The sequence below is a fragment of the Carcharodon carcharias genome, chromosome 18, assembly GCF_017639515.1.
Source record: "Carcharodon carcharias isolate sCarCar2 chromosome 18, sCarCar2.pri, whole genome shotgun sequence".
Classification (NCBI taxonomy): domain Eukaryota; kingdom Metazoa; phylum Chordata; class Chondrichthyes; order Lamniformes; family Lamnidae; genus Carcharodon; species Carcharodon carcharias.
The window spans coordinates 36,142,526-36,162,400 of NC_054484.1; the positions used below are offsets into that span (position 1 = coordinate 36,142,526).

The window sequence follows — 19,875 nt, forward strand, 5'->3', positions numbered from 1 at the left end:
AGTTTCTCTTTCAATTTTATTCTACAATTTGAAAATTTAGCTTTATGAAGATGATGAGTTGGTGCATTTATTATGTTAATTATGTATATCCATATCACTGGAAAGCACAATACAAATATTATTTTACACAGCAATTTTACTATATTAAAAAGGCTTACCTGGATTGGATGCAGCTAAACCTTTTTGGCCTTTTAATCCTATAATATTAGTTTTTCCTGGTTGCTGAAAGAAATACAAGTTCCTTATGAGTCGACTCCTTCAATTTTCAGTTATTGTGAACAATTTTAATCAACATATACAAATGTATAAAAAGAATCCATTGAAGAAATTCAATTGCATTATGCCAGCAAATCCTTTTAAAATTCCAACTTTTAATGTGGGGAATTATACATTTTGTGTAAGCAGACATGAAGAAAACAATTATAACAGTGAAGTAAAATACTTTAAAAGTTAGAAATTGGAAAGATAGGTCAGAACTGGTGAAGGAGAGAAGTTAAGATAAAATACAAAGGGACAAAAAAAGAAAAGTATAAAATAGAGAAACAGAGAAAAAAATGGAATAAAAAGAAGCATCGATAACTGTTTTATTTTTGCAGTAGCTAAAATGTTAACATCAGGAACATTTGATACTGATGTAACCACAATGTAACTATGATGTAAGGTCCCATGACTAAGAGACTGAGATCTGGTGGGAAGCAGAAGTACAGTTTCATGTAGTTACCGAGATGTACATAGATCTGTAAATAAACAAGAATGGTTTTTACATAACAGTCTATGGCAGCATTCTTAGGGTAACAGGCAAACCCTAAAGAAACCCCATCAAGACCCTGAACTCAAGTCGAAACATGGTGGCAGGGGGACAAAGCATGAAGACCCAGAAAATCTCCAAGATTTTCTACAAACCGGAAAGGCCTACAAATCCTTGGAAAAAGATTAGAAGAGAAAAGGTTGAACACTCAACTGAGACACACAGACTCGGAGTCCAGGCAGCAGTGAGTAAGGTCTACAAGCCAAACTACTGAAGCAGAAAAAGATCCAGAGCTTTGGATAGGCATGGATTCTACATTGCCACTCCCAGAAGTGCTGAGGGCTCGCAACCAGCTCAACACAGGCATTTGGAGGAAGAGATTCTCCAGATACAGGGCAGCTTCAGGTTTGCATAAGATAGAACAAAGGGATCAAGTCAGTACTTTACTCTATGCAGTAGGGGCTATTGCAGACGACATAATAGCGAGACTGTGAGTCGACGAGGCTTTAAGCTCATACGATGAAGTCCTCCAGGCATTTGATGCATACTTTAGTGTTTGAAAAACTTGATCATTGAGCAAGAGAAATTTAATAAAAGGAAATAAAAACTGAGTGAATGTTTGAGTTCATTCATAACCAACCTGTACAGACTCACGGAGAATTGTAACTACAGGATCCTCAGAGATGAATTATTTGCACAGTAGTTGGGGTCTTAGATGACAACCTGTCAGATATCTTGCAAATGGTGGAAGATTTAACTCTCACAAAGGCAGTACAGATAGCATGGCCACCCAAGTTTAGGAAGCAAAACAGAATGGTTGTTCATGGCGAAAGTGATGTTCCTTGGAAAAAAGGAGTGAAGTCATTAAATATATTGGACAGAAAAGAGAAAGCACAGTGAAGAAAAGGTGTGCGGAATCGTGAAAATGTAGGCCAAGCACCATCTTGTGATGCACTCGGTGTGGCAGGAAAACCCTGCACAAGTGGGAAGAATGCCCAGGTGTGCCACAACTGCGGAAAGTTATGGCACTTTAAAAATCTAAAATACAAGTAGCTCACAGGTAGAAAGAGAAAATAACAAGGCCATATCAAATTCAGGAAATGGAAGAACCATAGGAAAAACAAATAACCTTCCTAGAAGTTAAAGAAATGGAAAATAATTACTGGAGAATTAAATTAGAAATTGATGGTCACCCCACAGAATTCAAGCTAGATACTGGGGCAGGTGTTTCAATATTATCTGATGTAGTAAAGTGGCTTAAAAATATCATGTTACAGCCAGCCTCCAAACAGCTACAAAGTCCAGGAAGCACTACACTGAAAGTAATAGGCCAATACTTGGTGAGATTAGGATACAATGATAAAGAAATTATTGAAGCCCTGTATGTTACACAGAACCAGGAATCATAATTATTGAACAGAAAAGCATGCTTGCAGTTGAGGCTGATTTATAAGGATGATGAAATTGCTGATGAGCAGTCCAGTAATGCATTCAGAAATTAATTTCCATCCCCATTTTCAGGTTTAGGAAAGGTGAAGACAGAATATCATGTAACATTGTGCCTGGTTGAAATTATTATCTTAACTGTTTCTTTGTTGCTCTTCATGTTTCCTAACTCTCTCATGATCATCTGAGGTAATGTGAGGAAGCAAGTCATGTACATGAAACTATATTCCTGTGCAAAGTTATGGAACAGCTCGTTCACAAGTTGAGGATCATTTTCAGACACCACAATGTCCAGGATGACATGTGTCACGAAGATTCTTTTTAGTGATGTAATAATGACTGACTCCGCTGTGATGCTGAGCAGTCTATTCACTTCGAACCATCTAGCGTTGTAATCAATGCCTTCTAATTGGCTGCCCGTGGGCCAACCATCCAATTAAAGACAGTGGGTAGGCTCCTGATGCTGCCTGCCCAATCACATTGTCAGCAGCTCTGAAGCCTCAACAGCACCACTGGGAGAGGTGGTTGGTTGCTGCTAAAGAATGCAAGAGACCGCAGGAACTAGACAGGTAAGTAAACAAAAATTTCAAAATTTCATAGGGCCAGGGGTCAGCAGGGAAACCCCTTTGGAGTGCTTGTGGGGCCACAGATGCTGCTCTCTCTGCCCATGGTCCCTTCTTTTTTAAACTGTTACCTCCCTCCATTTACCTGGCAGCCACCAAGCAGTGGGTTTGTTGCCTACTGTCGGCAAAATGCCAATGGAGGCATAAAATGGGCCCTAATTGGACATTTAATTATATAAACCGGCTGCTGCCTCAGGCTGTGGGCAGTCTCCATGCATTTGGTCCCACTATCGGTAAAATGACTTGATAGCAAGACCGCATCGGGGAGCAGATATGACCATGCTCCCCATGATTTTATTGGTCCCTGCTCCTCCTACCCTGCCTCCAGGAGGTTGGCGAAATCCTGGTGAAAGGAATTAGCTAACTAAGCGAATTGGGAGTTTTATGAAAGTGCTGGTAGTATAAATGTTAAATCTGAAGGAAGCTATTTTAGTGATGTGGACTTATACCTGGTGAAACATTATTCATCTTATTTCCCTTGTATTCTCTATTCTTCCCCATTCTCTTTCTAGTGAGGGATTAACTTTATTAACTTTGCTGGTTTGATATGGTCTTAACTGTGTGCATATCAGTAAAGGTTCTTCACCAATCTCTCTTTAAAGAGGAGCACCAGCATGCTTTTCTTCTACTTCTGCCACTTTCAAACTCTACATTAAATGGCACCACCCTGGATTTGACCAGAGAATGTGAAATCAACTGGAACATGTCCATATTGCTAGCTCTCTTCGTAGAATATGTAAACCAACCTGGCTTCGTACAAGTTAATTACTATCATAGTTTTATATTTGTCATATGATATTTGCTCAGTGGATTTATGTGAAATCTGCTTTGCCATTGACGTTTAGAATGTTATTTTTTGAGCATCCATAAAAATTAAAGTTTCAAGCCATGAAATTCAATAAGTCCCAATAACAGGCACAGAGATCATGATTAACCAGCACCCATTAGTTGCGATGCAGGCAGCAGACAAATATTGTGCTGCCTGCACATTTGTATAATTGCAGCATGCAGCCAGTACTAAGTGTGCTGTTGAGTGCATGCACATCCCGGAAGGAGGTGCAAGAGTTCAAGCTAGCTTTCACTACTTAAAGCCAGTCTACATCTCTCAAAGGGGTGGTGACATTGAGTGGAGCAGGAGTTGGAAGTGGCTGGAGAAAAGTGACTTGCAAGAAGTGTGATGAAAGTATAATCATTTTCATATTATTGTGGTTTATTGTAAAGTAGGTTTATGGGGTTAAGTAGGTTTAGTTGGATCTGTGTGTGATTTAATTACATTTTGTAGTCAAGTAGACTGCAAGTTTGAAATCATCAGAGGAAGCTAGGTGCTTTACATGCCAATGAGTAAATATGGAAGCTGGCTTAGCATATAAGGTATGAAGGAAATTTGCATTTTTAGATACATGAAGGGATATCTGGGTTTCAAAGGGATCTTAGTCTGTTTACAACTAGCCAGATAAGCAAGGCTAAGGAATGTGTTTATTTTTCCCAAAGGCTACTGACAATATATAGTGGCAGCATGAAAGTTTTTATATTATGAGGAAGATACAGTTTCAAAGACATATGGAACAACAGAATTTACATATTAAAAAGAGGAAAACATATATAAAGGAGAATGAAAGGTAGTGTGTCAGAAGGCCATGTAAGGTCTAACAGGAGTGTGTGAAGTAGCTTTAATGAAGCCTCCAGCATGTGTGCAAAAGTCTGCTAAATAACAAAACTGAAGCTGGGAAAAAGCCTTTTTGGAATTCCACTGTCCAGGATATTGTGTGAACTTGCTGAGTTTATTTTAAATCTAAAATCTATTTTGTACCGTTGCCTTAAAGGGTGTGTAACTGGGGTCAGGTTAATTAGGAATTTTAGGATACATTATAATTGTAAGTAATTTGTAGTCTTATATATGTGCTTGAAATCTTTTATATTTTGATGATAAATATTTTAATTTAATGTTTAAAAATCTCTGAACGCCTTGGTGGACATATTACTTCTGAATTCAATGCACACATCTCGTAATAAATACAAATTGCAAAACCATTGCGATAGCGCAACCAAGTTCCCCTCATGCATTTGGTCTGCCTGGCACACATCATCTGACACGTCATAACAGAAGAGTGACTATGATGCAATATGGCAGAGAGGACACCAAAGTTCTTCAACTTAACACTGAAGGGTTTTGTGCAGGAGGTGGACAGCAGAGAAACCCTCGACCCACAAGGACCAGGAGGCCCTCCAGATGCTGCATGGGTAGTGGGAGCAGATAGTCACCACAGTCAATGCCAGCAGTCTAGCCCCAAGAACCTGGATGCAGTGCAGCAAGAGGTTCAATGATCTTACATGAGTGGTGAAAGTCAGTGAGTACATCCTCAAATGCCATATCCCATCAACTGCACCACTAGCTTCACACACTGTTCAATGCACCACATCCCCATCACTGACCTACCAACAATCTCTATCAATCACAACCTTGATATTCATGCCTCGTGTTCATAGCTTTACCTCACGCTCATGCATAAAGTACTACTACAAATCACACACCCATATCTCACAGCTTGCATGTTTATTCAGTCTTGACAGCCACATCACCCAAACACCTATATCATACTCACTGACATATTTCACTCCCTCTTGCAGGACAAGATAGCATACAATCTTAGACAATAGGAGTTAACTGGTGGGGGACAGGCATTGCTGTATGTTCTCATCCCGATGGAGGAGACAGTGCTCAACATCATTGGCATGACCATGACAGAAGCCATGGCTAGCAGCAGGGTTGATAGCACAGAGGATGACTGTATCCTTAATCCTCCATCTCACATTTCAATGCCCCCACATCTCACAATCTTTTTGGTATATGAGCTGCAGATGGTCTACATGTCCACCCATCCCTTATTGCAGCACTACCCTTGTGTAGTTCTCCTTTCAGATACCCAAGAACTGCAACATGGACACAGTGGTGGAAATGAAAGAGCAGAAGAGTAGGAAGAGAGTGATGGAGATGAAACACCATCACTTCCTCTCATGCTTCTGCCGCCAGCTTATATACTGACACAGTGCATTCTTTACAGGATTGCTTAGAGGCAGAATCAGCACTTGGTGAGACATCAGACACAAGTGGCCTGCAGCCAGGGCAGGGGGAAAGGGTAACTCAGGTGCCAGTTCCCTGGAGGACAAGGTCACATACATGCTCTGCTCCAGTAGCTTCAGATGATAACTTTGATGGGTGGCGTACTGAAAAAAACCAATTGACACGCACACAGAATTGCTTGGTGCATTGGTATGCCTACCTGAAAGCATGTGGTCACAGTCAAAGGAGTATGGAGGAGTCTTTGCAAGGAGCTTGTAGCCCATCCTTTCCAGTGTGGAACTGGTGACCAAGTCCATTACTACACTTGTGGATCCAGTCATGATGCAGTGACTGATATCATAGCTTTCATTACAGCACAAGCAGAAGTCAACCAACATTTAGGTGCTGCAGTGGAAGATCAGACTGAACTCCTGCAAGTAGAGCTTGTTCTGGGAATGCCTAGACTATTGCCATCATGAAGTTTGTCCCTGAAGGCCCTGGATATGGCCTCCTGCTGACAGCCCTTCTTCTCATTCTCCTCTTCCTCCTCCCTCTTTGAGCAGATTGTTCTCCTTTATGTTGCCTCTGTTCCTTCTCCCTGTCAATCTGCAGACCAAGAGGGATAGAAACTACAGCACTGATAACTGGGAGCAAGTGGTGTGAGCAGAAGCCTTAAAGTCAAAAATCAAGGCCTTCCCCATGTGCCACACCAACTGTATGTAGCTGTACAAATCTCCAAACGCTTTTACTAACTCAGCAACTGAAGTAAAAATCAGTCAGTAACTGACCTTAATGTGGTTAATGACCTCTTTAAATTGTACTGTGCAAGATTAAGAAAGAGAATTAGCTGAAGCATTGAGGTTGAAAAAGCAATTCTAGAGTCAAATCAATGTGACACATTGATGTCATACCTACTGAGCACACTACCTGTGCAGGCTCCCAGCAGCTGCACCAATGACCTCACCAAAATGACTAGCACCGGACCTATGCAGAGAGCATGGATGCGATTTTAGATATGAAGTGGCACGCATAGTACCAAAAATACGGGTGCTACACAACTGAATTTTGTCACCTTTATCACTGACTAAAGCTGAAACCGTCATCGGTTTAGCTTTCTAGTTTCTATTTACTCCAAGTTAATTAAATGAAATCCTTAGAAAAGCTTTTAATCATCACTTTGACACTGAACTTTTTTTATCCTGTTTGTAATTTAGCCTGGAACAAAACTGCAAACTGATCAAATGAAACTGTTTCACTTGCAGTCGACTCACATATCAGGTTAAACATCAGAATATGCAATGTTATCATCTCCCTACCTGCAACAGTTGTGATTACCAATCCTAATGGCTCTTCAATGGCATAATGGGATCTGGATATGGGCTAAATCCTTTCTTCCACTTCTAAACCACCCTAAATCTGGCAAGTGTATCAGGAAAATCTAGGGCTGGGATACTGTCAGTCCGAAAGAGATCTCGCCCACTGGTTAGAGAACCAGTGGGGAAACCCCTTTAGTTCCGCAGGGTAGGCACAACAGAATCAACTGCCTTTTGGGCACTTAAGGGCCCACTGTCAGACCTCCCCTGTGATTGAGGTCCCCAGCAGCAGACGTCCTGCCCACCAAGAGCTCCCAGCCAATCACAGGCTGGCAGTTCCTCATGCTGCCAATTCCAGCATGAGAGGTGGCTGCTGGCAGCAATACATCCACCCGAGGCCCAGGATCATGTGGGATCCCAGGTCACAGGTGAGTGATGGTGGGATGGGGATCATGGGGTGGAGGGCAGAGGAGAAGGAGGCAAGGGTAGGAGGGTGGCTTTCAGCGGCCAACCCCCCCCAACCAGCCTGATGTCAGGTCACTCAATCTGGTGCAGATTGCCTGATAGCAAGGGATCCTCCCTCCACTCCACTCCCCCATCCCCCATAACCCCAGGTGGCTACTGGCAGAGGTTTGCTGAGTGAGCAAGGGCACAGGGAGGCCTTGCAGCCTCCATTTAATCCCTAAGCCACCATTAAATTGTGGTAGGCTCACGAATAATGAATGTCAATTGACTCATTAACAGGCCTAACTGACAACCAGCCGTTGCCAGCTGGGAATTCTGCATCAACCCCTTCTGTCCCTCCACTTAATTGGGGGAGGTTTTTCTGCCACCGGGTGGCTGACAGGGGAGCCTCTCCCAGAATTAAATGGGTCCAGCCACCATGTTTCCCCCCCATGACAGGTTGCATGGTTAAAGGTTCACAAATAGTTAATTTGCGATCATTGCCTTACTTCTATTGTTAACCTTATTGTCAGTGAATTGTTGAGGAGGAGCTTATACAGGTTCACTGAGGTACAAACATTTCAATCATATATATAAAGAATGTAATTGTCAACCATTTCCCTATTAATTTCCAAACCAGTGGAAGGAATATTTGATGTGTAGCCAAGACGAAGAGCAGTGAACGTGATAAATGGGGTGAGGTATATCACAGAGATGTTTCAAATATAGGAATAAGTAAAATAGTCCGTGTTACGAATTCAGAAAATCATTCTGAAAAACATACAACTGCAATGCTGGACTGCTTCCTGTAGCTCAATTTCTTTCTGAGAGATTCCCCTGTCTCCATGCTCTGGCTTTGTAAAGAGGGAAAAAAGAGGTTATGCTGGAAACATAACAACAGTTAATGAGTGCAGGGAACAGAGAAAAGTTAACTGAATGTTGGTGCTGCCTGATCCCTCATTTTGGGGAATAAAGGCTATCTCAGTCATGTTTCTCCACCCCCTCCCTCACCCCAAACCCCCCCCCCCCCACCCCCCACACTCCATTTTGTCATACCAAGAAGAAAAGCAGTTGGCATTCCCCTTGCCAGGCAATGACATGCAGCAACAGCTGTTGGAGACATTCAGAGACAATCTTGCGTGAGACAACAATTACACAGCTGTTGGTAATCACAACTATTGCAGGTGCGGAGATGACAACATGGCATATTCCGATGTGTAACCTGATATGTAACTCAACTGCAAGTGAAACTTTTTCATTAGATCAGTTTGCAGCTTTATTCCAGGCTAAATTTCAAACAGGGAAAAAAAAATCAGGCAGTATTAATACAGATGACTATGTAATCCACAAAGAAAAAATACTTAAATTACAAATAAGTATTAAACCAGTGTAGAACTAGAATGCTGGAGCTTTATTGTCATTGGTAGCAGTTTTGGAAAAACTACTAAAAGTTATTTGCCATCAGAGATGGGGAATTAAGCTTTTGAATTTCAGAAGATGCAGGTTTCATATTTAATCAATCGACTTTCAATTTCCCAGAATAGAACATGTCAAAGTGCACCTTTTGAGGAATCCCAGCTTTGTGAGGGAATATTGTGCTGTTCTCTGCAGCTTTCAATGATGTAGAACCAGTGCTTTAATCCAGTATCACTGATGAAGTTATGGCTAAGGTGATACAGTGATCTATTTATACAAATATAGGTTCCTATCATGTGGAAGGCACATCCAACAAATGGGAAAGGATGGAGAATGGAAAAACATCTGGTCCTCATAGAGCATCAGAAGATGTCGACAAATTTGAGTGCCACGCACATACTACGAGGGTCCATTGACTCTACGGGTATAGGCTTTGGTATGTGAAAAAAGAAACCGTACATATGTAAGCAATAAATTTAAAGAATTTTTCTCTTGTCAGGAAGATTTTGGCTAGGGCGCTCATCAATTGTTTTCCCTGCATTGTTGCGGACAGGGAGATTTTGAAGCCTGCTGCCCGACGGAAATAGCTGTGAAATAAATGACTAGAAAATTTGTTTTAATGACACTGGTTAGGATGAATGTTGGCCAGGGCATCAAGAGAACTCAATGACCTTTCTTTGAATAGTGACATAGGATATATTACATCTACAGAAGAGGACAGATGAGGTCTTGGTTTAGCTTCTCGTCTGAAAGACAGTGCTCTGAAAATGTAGCACTCCTTCTGTATTACACTAAACTGTTCAGCCTAGATCACCATTTCAAAGTTCTCAGAATGCTACAGCTGAGTCAAAGCTGACAACAGCAGTGACAAATGTCACAAAACAGGCATGCACATCAGCTTTGGCCATTTGGCAAACTCTTCACCTTTAGCAAACTGCATAATTCAATAAAAGAAAGAGAGTGTTGGAAATACAGGTCGGGCAACATCTGTGGAGAGAGAAACAGGGTTAACCTTTCTGGCTGATGACTTTTGTCAGAACAGTTCTGACGAATGGTCATTGACCTAAAACGTTAACTCTGTTTCCCAATCTATAAATGTTGCCTGACCTGCTGAGCATTTCTAGCATTCTCTGGTTTTATTCCAGATTTCCAGTACCTGCACTATTTTGCTTTCTCTATTTTTCAACTAAGATTTGTGAAAAGCCCATTCGCAAGCTAATTTGCTGATGACTATGCACTTGGTGCATACACACGTGAGAACTTACAACAGATCAGGGACAGCTTGGTGGCAGTTTGAAGAATTACAGGTTTACCATCAATCTAAAGTAAACAAAGTTAATGTATTTACCTGTACTTGCGCCTGATTTTGCCCTCATGTGATGTGTACATGTACATATGGAAAGGATGTAATAGCACTGGAGAGGGTACAGAGGAGATTTACAAGGATGTTGCCAGGACTGGAAAATTGCAGCTATGAGGAAAGATTGGAGAGGCTGGGGTTTTTCTCTTTGGAACAGACAAGGCTGAGGGGACATTTGATTGAAATGTATAAAATTGTGAGGGGCCTGGATAAAGTGGATGGGAAGGGCCTATTTACTTTAGCAGAGAGGTCAGTGACTAGCAGACATGGATTTAAAGTAATTGGTAGAAAGATTAGAGGGGAGATGAAGAAAAAAAAATTTGCCCAGAAGGTTGTAGGGGTTTGGAACTCACTGCCTGAAAGGGTAGTAGAGGCAGAAACCCTTAAAAGATGTCTGGATATACATCTCAAGTGCCGTAGCCTGCAGGGCTTCCAACCAATTGCCGGAAAGTGGGATTAGGCTGGGTGGCTCGCTTTTTGCCTGGCGCAGGCACAATGAGCCAAGCAGCCTTTTCTTTGGGCAGTGATAGTTGGCATTATGTGATGTGGTCGGGTAAAGAGATGGCAACAGGCTGCATTTTGGATGGAGTTTATAGGGAAAAAATATTTATCAGTAGCTTCTTTCCCTGATTATTAATGCCTTTCTCAACCCCCATTTTATCCCCCACCCCTTTAACTCCCCAATGCCATGTCCTTCCCACCACGCCCTTGTTCCCATCATACCTCCTAACTCTTCCCCTTAAAACTATCCACACAATCACTGTATCCTCCCAATCCACTTGCTATGCTGTCATTTCATTAACCCTTAACCCTCCACCCACTCTATTTCCAATCTCATTTATTCATCCCAAGGGAAGCTGGGAAGAAGCCAGAGCCATTCCACCCCGAAATCCCCCCAATCTCAACCTTTTCTTCCTCCCTTCCTCTGCTCCTTTCCTACCTGCTTCCCTCAAAGAAGCTTTAGTTGTTCCTCAAACTTGAACAGGTTCCACACAAACCTCCTCCTACCTTAGTTCAATTCATGTTTACTGTCTGATAAATATGCGGCCTCTGAAATTGATGGAGGTAACTTTTATTTTCATATAGAAAGGAAATAAACATACAGCAGGGAAATAAACATCACAAACAAGTATCCCTTTGGAAGGGTAGGAAAATACTTCATCAGTACGATTTTATTAAATTATCACAGAAGTTTGGACCACTATGGAAAGGGATTCTAGGAAAACTGTCAGGTTTATTGGAACAGATTTATTAGAACTTTCAGTAACTTTGCTGGGTTAATGGCTTAACTGAATGGAGGAATCAGCATGAAGTGAGAATGAAAAACAGCCTGTTTGGTAGCCAGTCCTTTCCATTACTGGCAGCAGAACCCTACAAAACCTCTGAATGGCACCACATGTGCTGAACAGATTACAAAAACAGCAAACTGTTACACAGCACAAGCACAATGGTGAATCCAAATTTGAATCATCTAAATTGGACCAACATTCAGATTCATTTTGATCAAGTCCAAATTGTACTCATTTGAACTGTTTCAGATTCAGAAATTAATACCAAACTCAGTTGTTATGTCAGGGAGATATGCAGATAATTAGCAAAGCATTTTGATTTAAAAATGAAGTTGATTATAAACAAAAAATATAAACATGATTAAAACATTCCAGTTCTTATTATCATTAATTTTTCCAAGGTTATTGGGACATATATTATTGCTATTATGAGTTGGCTAAACAGGAACACAAGCTTATCTCTAATTATATCTTAAGTCAACATTTTTAAATGTGGTCTATTAATTGCAAGGTAATTCAAGAGGAAAATAATCTTCATATTTGGGAAGCCATTAACCGAGTTTCTGCAGAGGACAGCTAAGTTACTGAAAGTCTTAATAAACCTATATGTTACTTTCTCTGACAGTTTTCCTAGAATCCATTTCCATAGTAGTCCAAATTTCCGTGATAATTTAATAAAATTGTACATATTAAGTATTTTTTTAGCCTTCCGTGGGAATATTCATTTCTGATGTGTATTTCCCTTCTTTAAAAAAAAAGTTACCTCCGTCAATTTCAGAGACTACGTATTTACCAGACAGTAAACATGAACTGAACTAAGACAGGAGGAGGTTTGTGTGGAACCTGTTCAAGTTTGAGAAACAACTAAAGTGTCTTTGAGGTTTTAATTCTTCTAACTTTTTCTGGGTAACTATTGGTATAACCCCAGCAGAACCATCCAAAGTTTGTGATTTAAATCACATCTTCAGATGGTTCCCAGTGTAGAGCTACTGGCCAGAGGAAGTTAGCGCTTCTGAGCAATTGCAGTGCAAACCCTTACCTGGGAACTTGCCAGAGGAATTCCCCAGCTCATCTTTGGGGAACCCCCCCAAATCCGACACTGGGGAGCACGGAAGTTACGGACCTTAGATTTTTGTGGTGTGTTTAGTTCGTATCTATTATACAAGTATAGGAACTTCATGCCATTCAATGCATTTCAGTGGCATGTTTAATGGGCAATTAATGGGAAAGTACAGCAAGTTCTTAAAAATCACAAGGAGGCTAAAAATGAGATGCCATCAAGCCACTGTCATGAAGCTAATGATTGAACAACACAACTCAAAGCAATGTTAGGATAGTTGCATTTAATCACACATCTACTGCTCACTTAAGATTGATGTACCATCACCCATAAGTAACATACGTAACAGTAATCACCATTACCCTTGCAGTTACTTTGACAGTAAATTCCAGCCCAGTTCCTTCCTTTATATCACTACACATTGCTGCAGTGGTTCCAGAATTTTAAAAAAGACAAAGATTTCTCCATAACTTTAATGTTTGAGCGTAAATTCATAAAAATATCGCTGCTGGGAATTCTATGGCAACAAGTTGTTCATGTCAGCCTTACCTCAGGCCAACAAAGCTACCTGATGTCTTCAAGATGTGTCAAGTGCATGTCTTACTCTGCAGGGATTACGATGCTGAAAGCACATCAGACAGCCCCAATATAAACCTCCCCTTTCACTGCTAAGAATGATAAATTATCTTCGGATCAGAGTAATTGGCCTGCCCTCGTGAAATGGTGGCACAGACCCAATCGGGGGCGCCAATCGAGTCTGCGCCCGTCCCCATACAACCCCACCTGACGGGGGAGAAAATTCTCTCCATAGTTTCTTGAGTTTAATTGCCCATCTGCCCCTTGCCTGTAGCTGCCGTACTACCTGCACACAAACAGCAGCAGCACAATTAGCCTCACCATTATTTTCACAGGCAAATTTGTGACATAGTTCAAGCTAATATTCCAGTGCAGTAAGAAGGAAGTAAAATATTACCAGAGGGTCAGAATTTGCTGTAGTAGGGCTCCTAGTGGTGTCTGCTGTTAGAGTTGCTGCTGAGCCCTTGAGCTCGAAATTAGTTTGCTCACAAAGTTGCTAAAAGTTCAAGCTGGTTGTAAGGGAAACAGAGAAACCAACAGGATATATTCTTAACCAATGAGATATAAGGATTAGTAAATTAATAGGTGAAGGGCTGAGAAGGAAGGTGAATTAAGGGGAGTGAATTCAGTGTCAAATCAGAAATAGAAAGAGAAATAAGGTGAAGGAAAGAATCATTGAATTCAGAGAGCAAAAAAATGAGGCAGAAAGGAGAAGTTTTAAAAAAAAGCTATTTAAGATTTGACATTTTAAAATCTCCCCAAATCATTCAAAACCTGAAAGTGTCGGACTCACATGTGAAATAGTTCATTTTAGTACCAGAGAGGTTGATTGGCAGTCATTCACACCTATCATATTGTTAACAGAGTACTCACACTTGAAGTGACAAGACACCCAACTTTCTGTGGCATGCTTAATGGGCAATTAATGGGAAAGTACAGCAAGTTCTTAAAAATCACAAGGAGGCTAAAAATGAGATGCCATCAAGCCATTGTCATGAAGCTAATGATTGAACAACACAACTCAAAGCAATGTTAGGATAGTTGCATTTAATCACACATCTACTGCTCACTTAAGATTGATGTACCATCACCCATAAGTAACATACGTAACAGTAATCACCATTACCTTGCGGTTACTTTGACAGTAAATTCCAGCTAAGTTCCTTCCTTTACATCACTACACATTTCTGCAGTGGTTTCAGAATTTTAAAAAAGACAAAGATTTCTCCATAACTTTAATGTTTGAGCGTAAACTCATAAAAATACTGCTGCTGGGAATTCTACGGCAACAAGTTGTTCATGTCAGCCTTACCTCAGGCCAACAAAGCTACCTGATTTCTTCAAGATGTGTCAAGTGCATGTCTTACTCTGCAGGGATTACGATGCTGAAAGCACATCAGACAGCCGCAATATAAACCTCCCCTTTCACTGCTAAGAATGATAAATTATCATTCATTACATCAAACTATAATGAGTTCCAGTGTTCAATCCTGGCTTCATTCACTTTCATCCCAGATGCACAAGTAGTTATCCTGTTCTATTTTGCTCAGTTCTCTAAATTTCCTCTCCCTCTCTTCATAACCATCCTATTTTCCTTCTGGTCTCTTCAAAGCTTCTTCCACTTCTTCTTAGCCAATTATGTGTTTCCATCATGGTCTCCTGATCTCTTCTTCCAGCTAGATTTTACATTCATCCAGCTCTCTTCCAGCAATCCCTACTTTTCAGGCCAAGTTTCATTTCTATCCCAGTTTCTCCAGCTTGCCTTTCTGGCCAACCTTTGTTTCCATTGTGGCTCCTGTATTCATTCTCAGAATGAGTATTGAATAAATCTCTGTGCCAGGGCTTTCCACATGCACTCGCCAGCTTGTGATTTTCCCTCATTAATTTTGATAGGCAGGAAAATTTGCAGGCAGGCGAGCACAAAACCAGAAAAATCCTGACCATGGGATATACTTTGTGGTCTCCATCATTGATACCCATCTAAATTTATCTTCATGCGATTGTGTATATGTGGAAGCATCTCTTTGGAAGTCGGCCGATATAACTGGAAGATTTCAAATTGAAGGGAATGATGGAAAAATCAGCAGCAATTCATGATGAATCAAGGTTCAGAGTGCAGAGTGCTTTAAACAGTCGAAGTGAATTGGCTACCACTTTCTGAGATCTATGCAAAGTTCTATGGCATGGGCTTTATACTTCTGTCCTTTCTCCAAGATCATGTGGCCTTGGCTATAGGGTTCCTTGGATAGAAGACTGCATTTGGCACATTACTACAATCAAAACATCCCAATGTTACTTACTCTCAGGTCCAATACGATTTCATTGCAATGTTAGTTGCATTCGCTCCACACTGGACTGCACTGCTGCCATTTGTTAGTCCAACACATTACAATGAATTAAGGGATATGGGGAACATGTTGTCTCCCAAATCTGTACCCATCTTTACCAGAACTCTACGTTTGTATCCCTGCAACCAGGTTTTTGCCCCTGCCACAGTACCAAAACAGTTTTTAATCAAAGTCACAAATGACATCCTATGTGACGCTGACAAAGATAAATTTTTCCTCCTTCTCCTTCTCAACCTGTCTGCAGCGATTGACATGGTTCACCATACTATCCTCCTTTGCTGTCGTCCAGCTGGTTGGGACTGCCCTAACTTGTTTACATTTTTACCTATCTAATCATAGCCAGAGTATCAATTGCAATAGCTTCCCTTCCTCCTCCCACACTGTTGCCTCTGGTGTCCTCCACGAATCTATCCTTGGTCTCCTCCTATTTCCCAACTATATGCCGCTGCTTGGCGATATCATCCAAAAGTAAAGCTTCAGTTTTCACATGTATCCTGATGATACCCAACTCAAACTCACTATTGCCTATCTCTTAATTCTCCAGTGTTGCTAAATTATCAGACTGCTTATCCGACATCCAATACTGAATGAGAAGGAGCTTCTTCCAATTAAATAATGAGAAGACTGAAGTGATTGTTTTCAGTCCCCACTCCAAACACTGTTCCCCTAGCTACCAATTCCATCCCTCTCCCTGGCAATAGTCTGAGATTAAGCCAGCCTGTTTGCAACCTTTGTGCCACATGTGACCTTGAGATGAGCTTCCAACTTCATAATCGAGCTATCATGAAGACCGACTATTTCCACCACCATAACATTGCCTGGCTTCTTTCCTGTCTCATTCATACCTTCATTACAATTCCAATGTATTCTTGGCTGATCTCTCACATTCTACCTTCCATAAATTCATCCAAAGTGCTGTTACCCGTGTCTTAACTCACAGCAGGTCCCATTTTCCTATCACCCCTGTGTTCACTGATCTACATTGCCTCCCGATCAAGTAATATCTTGATTTTAAAATTCTCACCCTTGTTTTCAAATCCCTCCATGGTTTCGCCCCTCCCTATCTCTGTAATCTCTTCCAGCCCCACAACTCTCCAGGATATCTGCACTCCTGTAATCCTGACCTCCTGTGCATCCCTAATTTTAATTGCTCCTCCATTAGTGGCTGTGTCTAGGCACTAAGATCTGGATTTTTCTCTCTCTATATCTCTTACCCTCTCTACCTCGCTTTCCTTCTTTAAAAAATTCCTTAAAACCTACCTCCTTGACCAAGCTTTTGGTCATGTGACCTAATTCCCCGATTTTGGCTCGGTGTTATACTTTCCTTGGGACGTTTCATTACGTGAAAAATTTATATTTTGATATAAATCCACCTCTACCGCGTTGATAGCGTGGGGAGGTGGATTTGATTGCCCACAGGCAGGGGCAATGCCAAAGGGCCAAGTGGCCTACTTCCACTTTGATTTATTTTGTTTTTATTCCATCCTTATATGATTTCCTAGGAATGGAAATAGATAAAGAAATTGCATTTATGTACTGACTTATCACTTCCTCAAGACATCCCAAAAGCATTTCTCAACCAAAGATTTACTTCCCAATTGCAGTCATTTAGACAATCAGAACTGCCCATGTGCACTCAGCAAAGTCCCATAGAGAGCAGACTATTGGTTTGGAGGCCTTATATCTTAAAATGCTTTCTTGACAGATACAATGTTAAGGAAAGGGTTTACAGATGTCATAAAGGACAAATGGATTATATGGATCGATAAACTTGACCTCATCCTCGTCCCTGTCAACCTGCTGTCATAAACAAGTTAGACCACAATAACTTTGGTAGAAGTGGTCATGGTTCTCAAACAGATTATGGACAAATCTAGTAGTCCAAATCTTGGCATTTATTCAGCAGCAGAACTGTATATCACTTCAATCTGTGAAACCATAGCACAGCACAACATTCACTCCTTGATCACTATCGCACCAGGAGATCAACTCTGGTTCAATATAAAAGGAGCAGGAACCAGGATAGCACTAGTTATAGTTTGGAATGAAGCACAAACCTAGTAAACCAATACACATCTGCATATTAAAAACCAAAAGCAGAGGGTGAAAAAGTCAGGGCTCAATGGTGCCACAACTAAATGATCAGAGCAAAACTCCATAAGCCTTTCATATCCTTTCAAGAATGGAGGTGGACAAAAAGAACAAATAAAGAAATATTTGCATTTATATAGTACCAATACAGTCACAGGATGTCTGAAAGCACTTTATAGCCAATGAAGTATTTCTGAGGTACAATCACTGCTGTAGAAAACAAAACAGCAACAATCAGCAGAATGAAACCGCATGAGCATCCCCATCCTTAACCATGGTGCATCCCAATGTTTGAGTCCAAGAGATAAGGCTAAGGTGTTACAAGTGTCTTTAGCCAAAAGTGTGGAGTAGATGATCCCATGCAGTTTCCTCCCAAGACCTTCACCATTCTGCATGCCAGTTTGGATCACTTCACATAACATCAAGAAATAACCGAACTGAATCTTCCATTGAAAATGAGCGTCTCACCTGCCAGCTAGAGAGCCGGCGAGAGACCTGCAATGCCTTTTCTTTGGAAGGGCCGCTGGATCTTATGTCAATCAGGTGAATCCAGGGACACCAGCTTCTTCCAGATTCAAGGCCCTGGAGGCGGAAGTCCTGCCAGGCAAGAGCTGCCAACCAATCAGAGGCTAACAACTCCTGTGATCAACAGTGCCCCCACAGAGGAGACTGTGGCTGCTGACTGAACAGCAACTTCCTCCTCCTCCATCCTAACCCCCCACACTCCGGAGAAAGGTAATCAATTAGGGGTTGGTGTTTCTCATTGTGAGGGGTCATGGGGAGAGGGGAGCCAGGGCATTGGAAGCAAGGGCAGAGGGTGTGGTTCCCAGCAAGAACCCAATGTCTAATGCCCATAACCTCAATCATAGGCACTGAGTGCCTTTGATCGAGAGACCCCTCCTCCAGATTAGCAGTTTTACCTCTTTTACCAGTCGTGCAGACTGCACATCAACAGGTCCGCCTACAACTGAGTTAATCCCAGCAGCGGCAGCTAGAGGCCCTTAAGTGGTCATTAATTGGCCACTTGTGGGTCCTAATTGGTGGTGGGGTGGCCAAGGTTGACCAGGGGTTTCCCACCCAGAACTTAATCCTGACAGAGGCAGGAAAGCAGCAGGGTTTAGATACGCCACCACCCGGCCTAATTAATTGCCCTTCCCACCTTCATGCTCGCAACTTCCAGGAGCAGAAGATTCTGACCACTGACTGTATTGGACACAGCATCACTGCAGGAATTCTGCAGCAACGTTCTTTGAAGAAGTCACAGAGCATACATAAGGGTAATGCAACAGATGTAATATATCTACATTTTCAAAAGACCTTCAATACTATACCATATATAGATTAATAAATAAGAGCATGCAAAGTCAGGAGATAATTAGCAGAATGGATAGTTGGCCGGCTGTAAAATAGAAAGCAAAGAGATGGGGTAAAAGATAGCTATTCAGAGTGGCAGACAATAGAAAGTGAGGTTCCACAAAGTCCAGGGACCACTGACATTGACAATTTTTTATAAATAATTTAAACTTTGGAATCAAAACACAATTTCTAAATTGAGGAGGTGGTGGGATGTTAATACTGAGGAAGACTGAAATAAACTAGAAGATTATGTTAATAAGCTTGCAGCATGAGCATACAATTGATAAATGAATTTCAACATAGATAAGTGTGAGTTATCACATTTTGATAAGAAAAATAAGAAAGTCACATACTACTTGGAAAACAAGAACCTAAATGGGGCACAGGAGCACAGAGATCTGGGAGTGCAAGTACACAAATCACTAAAGGTAGTGGTGCCAGTTAATAATGCTGTAAAAATGCAAACCAAACATGAGGGCTTATTTCTAGAAGGATGGAATTGAAAAGTAGAAAAGTTATGCTAAACTTTTATTGAACCTTGCTTAGACCACACTTGGAGTACTGTGTGCAGTCCAAGTCGTGATACTATAAAAAGGATATAGAGGCACTGGAGAGGGTGCAAAAAATATTTGCAAGCATGTTCCAAGAAATACAAGATTATACATATCAAGAAAGGATGAACAGGCTGGGTCTTCTTTCTCTTGAAAAGTGAAGGCTGAGGGGTGACATAAGAGAGATCATTAA

At 41.3% G+C, this 19,875-nt stretch overlaps 1 protein-coding gene across 22 annotated transcripts in view; it reads right to left on the reverse strand.

Moving 5' to 3' along the window:
- LOC121290577 (target of Nesh-SH3-like) overlaps positions 1–19,875 on the reverse strand; it is a 290,979-nt gene that overhangs the window by 202,387 nt on the left and 68,717 nt on the right. For all 22 annotated transcript variants that reach the window (XM_041211152.1, XM_041211169.1, XM_041211161.1 and 19 more), the window contains one exon: positions 159–222. In XM_041211152.1, coding sequence (XP_041067086.1) covers positions 159–222 — 64 coding nt within the window. The remainder of the gene's footprint in view (positions 1–158; positions 223–19,875) is intronic.